Source organism: Propithecus coquereli, unplaced genomic scaffold (genome assembly GCF_000956105.1).
Source record: "Propithecus coquereli isolate 6110/MARCELLA unplaced genomic scaffold, Pcoq_1.0 Scaffold79, whole genome shotgun sequence".
In the NCBI taxonomy this organism is placed as follows: Eukaryota; Metazoa; Chordata; class Mammalia; order Primates; family Indriidae; genus Propithecus; species Propithecus coquereli.
In genome coordinates, this window is record NW_012154062.1 from 572,688 (window position 1) to 582,711 (window position 10,024).

Here is a 10,024-nt window from a genome sequence, read left to right on the forward strand (position 1 = left end):
ATGATTAAAACAAAAGAAATAGCCCCATAAAAAAAGTATTCCACTCTTGTATTGTCATTCTGCAGTTTCTTAAAGGAGTACCTGGATCTTACTAAGGAAATCATTTGCATGTCTAATGGGCATGTCAATTTCAGTATGCCCAAAACTGAGCTCCCGATTCCCTCTCATCCCACACCCAATTTCCTCCTCCTATGGTCTTTCTGATCTCCGTGATTCATCCTTCCAGTGCTGGGGTCAGGAACTTTGGAGTTATCCTTGACTCCTCTTTTTCTCTCCTCCCATGTGTACTCCAACAGTAAATCCTCCCCACTCTACTTCAGAAATGGTTATCCCACCCCCATTCCTACCACCCTGGTCCAAAATACCATCGACTTCTGCCTGGTCCTCTCTTTCCATCTCTGCCTACCCCCCGCCACCTCTGCCAGCTTATTCTTGCCAGATATCCTGTCAAATGTTAAGTCAGAGTTCAAACCTCTTCCGCGGACCTCTCACACCCAGAGTGAAGGGCTGTACATTATCTGCCCTTTCTCCCTCTCAAATCTCACTTCCTACAACTACCCCACTCCCTGCTCTTTATCCACACTGTCTCTCTCCTACTCCTTGAATACTCTAAGCACACTCCTACTTCAATACCTTTGCACTAGAGGTTTCCTCTGTCTGGAACTTGCTTTCCTTAGACATGCAGGTGGCTCATTCCCTCATTGTTTTTAGGTCTCTGCTCAAATGTTATTTAATCCAGAAAGCTATATTATCATCACATATTAAAAAAAAAAACCTAATTCACCCCAACCCCCATCCCTCTCCCCTTTATATTTCTCTATTTTTCCTCATAGCATTTTCTCCTTAACATGCATGCATGTACCTACACACACATGTGCCATACACATGCATATATCATATCCCCCAAACTGAAAAGGTACTTGGCAGCTAGTTGCATTTATATATAAACACTGAATGAATGAATATGGATTCTTAAGTCCTACGACAGACCATGTGTTCTGTACACTCAAGCCTCACTCAAGATAATCAGACTTCGACTTTTGCTAGACCTATTAGAATTGAGGATTTCAGAAAGTGTGGGTGATTTCAGAGGGATGTTTAACCACAACTTCTGTGATTATTTGGCTTAGACAATCCATTCTTACTTGGAAAACTAAAAAAAAAGAAAAGAAAAAAGAAGACTGCCACAGTTATACTTTTAAGTGGATCGTTTCACTCCAACAAACTTATCAGCCTTGTCGTTGAAGTGAGAGAGCATATTTGATGACACAGACTACCTCCTCAACAGTTGTTAAATATTGGGCAATAAAAGAGTCTAGCAATTGGACAATAATCCATCTTGAGACAGATCTAAATCAAAACACAATACTGATGTGGGTACTTTTGAAAAAATCAAATTGCAATAAAAAGAAAAAGGGGAATGTTTCAAATACAGAAGCAACCCATTAACCAAGAAGCAAGGATGCCAGCAGGATGCAGAAGGCCTGGAACTAGGACCGTATGGCCACTTAGAACCCAACTGCTTTCTCTCTCCCATTCTCAACATCTAAACGCAACATAGCATAGATGTTAGGAACACAAATTTGGGGGCCACACGGCCTGGTTTTGAATCCTCACTCTGTCCTTTCTAGCTGACTAACTTATTTAACTTCAGTTTCCTCATCTGTGAAGTGTGGATAGCAACAGTACTCACCTCCTAGGGTGGTTGTGAGGATTTAAGGTATTAATACATGTAAACCTATAGAATGGTGCCTGCCATAATCGCTGTAGGAATTTAAGGATTTTCTTTCATCAGTACTATTGTTGTATTGCACCTGTTGTAATTAACCACAAAAAAATAAGTTTGATCTCACTAGCAAAAAGATAAACCATACTTCACATATCATTCTCAAAATTTTTTTTTAAAAAGTTCCTCTACTACACTAGTAGCAGACACAATTCTAGAGGAAAATGTAGCAAAAGGCATTTAAAAATGTTTTATATATATATAGAAACGTATGAACCAAATATATGCCTTAGAAATTTAAGCTGAGGCAACAGAGAGATCTAAACAATAATTTAAAGGCACTGATGTTTATTACAGTTATTATGGTGACAAAATGGAGACAAACTAAATGTAAAATACTAGGAGATAAACTGCCAAGAACTAGGAAGTGTCTGAGATTTTAACCAGCTCACAATCTAACAGGTGGCCTCCCATGGTTTCACAGATGCTGATAGAAGACACAAGACTTCCGGGTCAGAAACAAAGAGTGTTGTTATTTGCTGTACATCAGGAAGTATGAGCGTCATGTTCATATTAGCTCTCTCTGCTCCCACCTGCCAAGTCTAAGGGGTAGTACAGAGTAGCCCATATGGATGCTGCACACAGAGTGGAACTGTGTCACAGATGAGGAACCTTAGAGCTCACAGTTTAAGAAACACTCATCATAGAATTAGGCTGATAACAAACCTGATCAACTTTTGCACCGTGGAACACATTATCTTTATTATCCTGAACAGCAAACAGATCTGCCCTTTGCTACTAAGAAAGAAACTAAATATTTCTCTCTTCCCAGGTTGTCCACTGTAAAATCATCCTTGAAAAGATAGTTCAAAACAAAAGTGCAAAAACACAAAAGACTTATCGAGAATTGCCTCCCAACACTAAGTAACTTACAGTACATCCATACAATGTGAGACTGTATGGTTATGAAAAATCACTTTCCAGAAGAATGTTTAATAAGATGAAAGAAATATTTATGGTATAACATATAAAGAATGGGTTCTCACTCACCAATATTACACGCACACAGAAAGAAAGAGAAGAAATGGACCCAATTGTATTTTAAATTGCATTTCTATTTATATGTAAAGAAAAGGGCTGATAAATATACACATAGCAGTAGTTTTTTCTAGGTGTTGAGATTATGTATAATTTTTACTTTCTTTCTGCTCTTTTGAACTAAATTTTTTGTAATGTATTACTTTTATAATCAGAAAAAGGTTTTTTAGAAAATATACATAGATGTGTCACAAAAAGCACAAATGACAAAAGAAAAAATGAGTAAGTTTGACTTCATCAAAATTAGAAATTTTTGGCCGGGCGCGGTGGCTCACGCCTGTAATCCTAGCTCTCTGGGAGGCCGAGGCGGGCGGATTGTTTGAGCTCAGGAGTTCGAGACCAGCTGAGCAAGAGCGAGACTCTGTCTCTACTAAAAATTAGAAAGAAATTAATTGGACAACTAAAAATATATAGAAAAAATTAGCCGGGCCTGGTGGCGCATGCCTGTAGTCCCAGCTACTCGGGAGGCTGAGGCAGAAGGATCGCTTGAGCCCAGGAGCTTGAGGTTGCCGTGAGCTTGGCTGACGCCATGGCACTCTAGCCCGGGCAACACAGTGAGACTCTGTCTCAAAAAAAATTAAAAAAAAAATTAGAAATTTTTGTGCTTCAAAGGACACCATCAAAAGAAAAACTACAGAAGAATGGGAGAAAACATTCACAAATCATATATCTGATTAGGGACTTGTAACCAGAATCCATAAAGAATTTCTGCAACTTGATAATTAAAAAGATATAAAACTCAATCAAAAAATCAACAAAGGATGTGAATAAGCATTTTTCCAAAGAAGATATGCAAATGGTCGATGAGCACATGAAAAGATGCTCAACATCATTAGTCATCAGGGAAATGCAAATCAAAACCAGCAGGAGACATCACTTGACACCCATTTGCATGGTTAAAATAAAAAAGACAAGTGTTGGTGAGGATATGAAAACATTGGAACTGATACATGCTACAACTTGGACGAATCTTGAAAACACTGTGTTGTGTGAAAAAAGGCCACGAACAGCCACATATCATATGATTCAATTTACATGAAATGTCCAGAAAAACAAATACATAGACATGTAGTGGTTACTGTAGGTGGGGAGAGGGAGAAATATGGAATGGCTGCTAATGAGTATGGGGTTTCTGTTTGGGGTGATAAAAATGTTCTAGAATTAGATAATGATAATGGTTGTACAACTCTCTGAATATACAAAAAAAGCATAGAAATGTACACTTTAAAAAGGGTGAATTGCATGGTATGTGAATTACAACTCAATAAAACTGTTATTAAAATATATAGACTGTATACATATACTAAAATCATCAACTATTAAAATGTAAACATAAATAGGCAATTTAAAAAGTAACACAATGGTCAGTAAACATTTTTGAGAAAGCTTCAACCTCATTAGTAATAAAAAATACAATGAAAGAATGAAGTGCTATTCTCCCCTTTAAATTAGCAAATTTTGTTAAAATAATAAAGCAATGGTACAGTAAGAAAGATATTCTATGCCCTGGAACTGAAAATTTTAAATGATATAATATTTTTGGAAAGTTACTGGTAGCATATCTCAACCACAAAACTGTTCATCTTCTTTGACACAGTAATTCTACCCAGGGCTCTAACCTAAGGGAATCATCACATTTGCAGATAATAGTAAATGAGTCATCACAACATTATTAAATGGCCTTAAAATGGGGAAATGGTTAATATGATAATGACATTTCCATAGGATCAAAAAAAAACACATGGTCTTCCAAAAGTATGTTTTTGAAGACTACAATATGATAAGTTAATTCTTTTAACTACAAAACTACAAAATTTCTAAGCAAATAAACAAAAGTTTGGCATAGGCAAAGAAAAAATGCCAGAAGAAAACGTACTCAAATATTACCAGTGGTTACTTCCTACATACACTCTATATTACTTTCATAACCTGAAAATTATTATCTGCTGAACAGATAAAAGAAGAGATAAACAACCCTTAGTACTGATGATAGACAATGCAAATCTTCTCATGAGTCCACCGATGTCTCTCCAACAGAGAGCGCTTGCAAATGAGATTGCTATTTTCAACTGGTGAATATAGAATTTATAATGATAAATGGGTGAGTTTGACATTAATTCTAGGCAAGATCCTGATAAAATGGGTTCTTTAATGGAACTTTGTATGAACCTAAAAAAGGAAACCATCAATCAACAGGGACATCACGGATTCACTCAGTCATCATTTCAGCCAACCTCCTTCCTTTCTTTGATGAGCACTTCGGAGGGGCAATAGAGGATAAATTTTTCAACTGGTAGATGTCACCACACTGAGAGAAACCAGTCAATCTGCTATCAAGATCAAGACCCTGAGAGATGGGGGCAAGGTGCTTAAGCCACTAAGAAGTCACAACTGCCTAATTTCTTGGATGTGATAATGGATGGGGTAATAGAAGGTAAGCTCATTAAAACGTGGATGGTACCAAACTTAGAGGAATAGCAGATGTGCATCACGATCCAAATCTAAATCCAATGAGATAATATTCAACACAGTGTAAAATAGTATCATTCAAGGCTAACTACTAATGGGTACTGGATTTCTTTTGAGGGTGGTAAAAGGGTTCTGGAACTGGATAGTGGTGATGGTTGTAAAACACTATAAATATACTACAACCACTGGATCGTATACTTTAAAATGATAAAATGGTGAAGTCTATGTCACTTAAATTTTATCTCATTAAAATAGCAAATACAACAGCAAAATCTATACTGTAATACATATGTATAAGATACATCAACATCCACAAATACTTAACACTAATACTAAAAGAAGATTCACAATACTGTCAAGTAATGGATACAATGCACAGGAGGCCTGGAATACTAAGGCAAATTCTTAAAAATGAAATACTGAAATAAAGAAGTATTCATCCTTTCAATTATTCAATTATTATTTACTGCATGCCTACTTGGTACTAAGCACTGTGTTAGGTGCTATAGATGCAGGGTGAACACGATAAAATCCCTGTCTTCACAGGACTTCCGGTCCAGCAGGGGAGCCTGACATTAAACAAATATCACTGAAATAAATATAATAATTGTAATGAGGAGCCCAAGGGGGAAAGTACAAGGTTCTCTGGTAAAATACAATAGGCGGATCTCACAAAATGCGGCTGGAGAAGTAGGAAGGGCTTAGTCCATACAGGGACTTACAGGCCACTCTGGGGATTGCCTCTTTATGTCCTGGGTACCAAGGGCAGCCATGCAAGAATTTTAGCAGGAAAATAACATGATCAATTCGTGGCATAAAAGCATCACCCAGACCCCTCTGTAGAAAAGCGATTAGAGAAGAACAAAAGAGTAAATTAGGAGACTATTAGAGTAATAGCTCAGACTTGGGGGTGGGGGGTTAGGGATGGAAAGCAAGAGAAGACTTTTTCAAGCTCTATTTTGGAGTTTTGGAGGTTTTCACATATTCTATTTTATAACTCAAATTTACACAGGTGGGAAAGATGCCTTCCAGAAAGACCAAAGCATAAAAAGTAGAGATTACGTAGCCAGGATCCTGGACACGTTAGCATCAATCTGGTACCAAAGCAAATCCTACAAACACTTCAAGCTACTTTTAGGTGTCCTGAAGTCTTTCCATATAATTAAGTAGTACTTGAACCGAAATTATTCCTGAGCTTCCAGCAAGTTTTCAGAGTGATAAACAAAGCCGGACAGTGAAGTAGAAATACAAAAGTTCACGGTGATGAGTAGCCAACTGCAAACTAGCTTGTCCTTGGAATGGTTTTTTTTTTTCCTATAGAACAACCATTCTGAGAGCAAAGCACCCTGCTTAGCATATGCTCTGTTAAAGGCTTCAGTTAAACACACACACACCCAGAAAGAAAAATGTGCAAAGCATTCCAGATTATTCATGTGCATCTGTCTCCCTAAACTGCACCCCAGAGACAGAAGCAGAACACAAAGGCTGTGATGGATATTACGTAGTTTACAAAGAGTAAATGAATGACTTCCATTGTAATAGGAAAGCAATTGTACATTATACATACAGACATGTCTTTTCCTTTTAAAACAAAACCCTACTACCCACATGGTAAATATTGCTTCAAACCCACAGTGGGTCAGAGAAACAAATTATGTGTACACTTCTTGCAAATCCAAGACATGAAACCAAGAAATCAAAGGAAATTTACCCATTCAGTTCTCCCAGAGTATAATGGAAGCAAATAATAAAGATGAATATGACCATTAACAACTATATTTTTTACAACGCATGCTAAGTCATCTTGTTCTCTTTTCCATTTAGACTGTGAAAATTATTAATAACTTTGCACTTAAAAATGTAAAACAAAAGGATGATGTTATTTAGCTTCAAGGAATCATTCATCTTTATCACTGTTACCATCTTCAGCTGCTTTGAGGTTGTAATTATTTATTACAACATATATTTACACAACTACCTGAGAGCTGTTGCAAATGCTCCTGGTCTTTCTCGACTCCTTCCATGTCAAGGTGGCCCTTCTAAGAAAGCTTCCCTTGCCCTTTATGGCACAGCTCATCCATTCTCCCCTCTCTATCCGCGGTACCTTGTACATATCTCTATCATACAATGACACATTTACAACTGCCTCCCTTCAGACTGTGAGTTCCTGGATGCTCCCAGCACTTAACACAGAGCCTGATACAGGAACGGTCCTCAAAGGCTTGTGGAATGAAATGAATGAATAAATAAATCAGATCCACCCAACCTCCCTAATTTCAGATTTTTTTCCACCTGCATTATGCTAAATGTTAATGACCCCTCTGAGTCAATGACACTTCAAACAATTCTCCATTCCCCGCTTCCCCGCCCCCACAATTTCTTTCCAATTTCAGATATAAGGGGATTTCTAACCTTAAGTACTATACTGCTTAGAGGGGTATCTATAAAAACCAATTTTAAGAATAAGTGAGAACATTATTTGCTGTTCAGGTTTACACATATGACTTTGTACCAGGTAAGTCTGAATACAGACAAGGCCTTTACTCCCCCAAAATTCATAGTCTATGAGAAAATGACATCTAGTGCCATGTAACCCTATCATTCTTGCTACTGATATTCACATGGAATATCTTTTATAAAGGGTCCCTTTCATCACAAAAGAAGAAAGGACGCCCTTCGCAAGGGCAGAGGGAGTCCATGAGTTAAATCCATCATTCTCAAATAAATTATTTAGCGCCACTTAAACTCTGAAAGCTCTGAGCCACCTATCCTGTGGTTTATGGCACTGTCTTCTAAGTTTACAATTTCCCGATTGTGAAGTAACAATTTAATTCCATAGTGCAAAATCGATACAGTTTAAATGTACTGTTGGAACTGACATTCTCCAGTAAACTAAAAGATTTCTCCTTCCACGGACATGAGGTCATTTTAAAGCTGCTTTTACAAAGAGGGACTCAGGAACCATTCCAAAATTTAGTAATGAATTCTGCTTGCTGGACATAAAGGAAAGCAATCGCCCTCCTGCCCCTGACCTCTTGAAATGAGGGGCTCCCTGAAGCCACCCAGCTCTGGCCTCTCTGACCCAGCTTTGACCTGATCCTCTAAGGGGCCTGGATTTCGAATAAGAGATCATCTTGGCAACGCAAGGAACAGTGGCGGTAGTAACAAGAGACAGCCAATAGGATTTTAAAATATATTCTTCCACTAGTTTTTTAGGGATTTTCTCAGACAGGGACATCGATCATCGTTTTCATTCTAAATTATATTATCAGTACAACTACGAGTAACAAGGTTTGGTGCAGCGGGTAACTGTACCAAAACACCGGTTTCCAATGTTATTTCACCGGAATGATCAGGGACCATTCGCTTTTGTTAAGTGGGAAAAGCTGGTGGTGTTCAAAACACACGAGTGCGTCACGAATCCATAAGGCGCATCCTCTTCCCCAAAGAACGAAATAGACTAGAAAAGGCAAGAACACACCATCATCGAACCTACAGTGAATATCAACCCTCAGCTCTGGGCAAGGGCCCTCCAGGCTGCGAGCGTGTGGATGAGGATGGGGAGAGGGAAGGCCCAGTCGGGTGGCCCCCCAGATTTAACGAGCTTCCAAGCGCATTCAACGCATCTGCATAGAGCTCATTTCCTTGCACCTGTCACTCAAAGGCTTGTTGCCCTTTCAACTGCTCAGGGCAGCCGGGAGCTGAAAGGAAAAGCCCGGTGCCAGGCCCGAAGGCAGCGTCTACCAGCAGCCAGTTACTAGCAGACCGCTGGGTTCCCTCCCGCGCACCCCACGTCCACTGCGCACCCCCAAGGACAAGAGGTTAGATCCAGCGGCAGCGCAGGCGAGGCCTGTGAGAGGCAGCGAGAGAAAAGCCACCTCCCAGGGACCCCGGAGATGCTCGGGCGCTGCGTGCGCCTCCCTCGCTCGCGGTCCAGGCTCCGCCAGCCACTCGCGGGGAGTCCGACCTCCCGGGCGCTCAGCATCCCTCCTCTTCCTCCTCCTCCTCCTCCTCCTCCTCTCCCTCCTCGGCCCGCGCTCGTGCCACCCACCTTGGGCGTGCGGATGTGCTCCATGGCGGGCCCGCGTCTGCAGGGTCCGGGGCGGGCGCGGCCTCACGCACCTGCGCGCGTCTGCGGCGCGGCGGGAGGGGCGCGGGGAGGGGGCTTCGCGCCCGGGAGTGGGCGGGGCCGGCCGCGAGGTTTGGCTCCGCCCCCCAGGTGCGGTCGCGCCGGGCGTGCGGGGCCCGGGGCTCCCGCGCGGCCCTAGAGCGCGCGGCTCTGCGCAGCCTCACACCTGTGCCGCCCGCAACCACCCCGCCTCGTCTCCGGCCGGGGTCGCCAGAGCCGGAGCTGCTCGCGTAATGCGTAGGGCCCCTGTTCCCCGAGACACAATGAGGGCCTTGTGCTGGGTGTGGCCTCTCGGAGAAGAGATGAATACGCGGGGCTCCAGCGGCTTCCTTCCAGGGCAAGCCAGGATAGGTGGCATTTCAGGGTGGGGCGGGAAAAAGGGCTGCCACATACACACTAGACCCAGTGTCGTCTAGCGGGCTCTGTCTGCATATTTGGGCACTGGCGCAGCCGGCAGAGCATTTACATAAGGGTGGAAGTAACAGGAACAGTGTGAGCACCCTGGTAAGTGCGCATGCTAAGTCAGGCATCTCACATCAACCTGCGACTTTGCTGTTGGAAGCGACGATTTTCCCTTGGCAGGGTTTTGGGAGCTCATCTGC

The 10,024-nt window shown here is 41.4% G+C and overlaps 1 protein-coding gene across 1 annotated transcript in view; it reads right to left on the reverse strand.

Moving 5' to 3' along the window:
• Positions 1-9,368, reverse strand: part of MTMR7 (myotubularin related protein 7) — a 108,361-nt gene extending 98,993 nt beyond the window's left edge. The window contains exon 1 of the mRNA XM_012662905.1: positions 9,345-9,368. Coding sequence (XP_012518359.1) covers positions 9,345-9,368 — 24 coding nt within the window. The remainder of the gene's footprint in view (positions 1-9,344) is intronic.
• Positions 9,369-10,024: the final 656 nt, after the last annotated feature.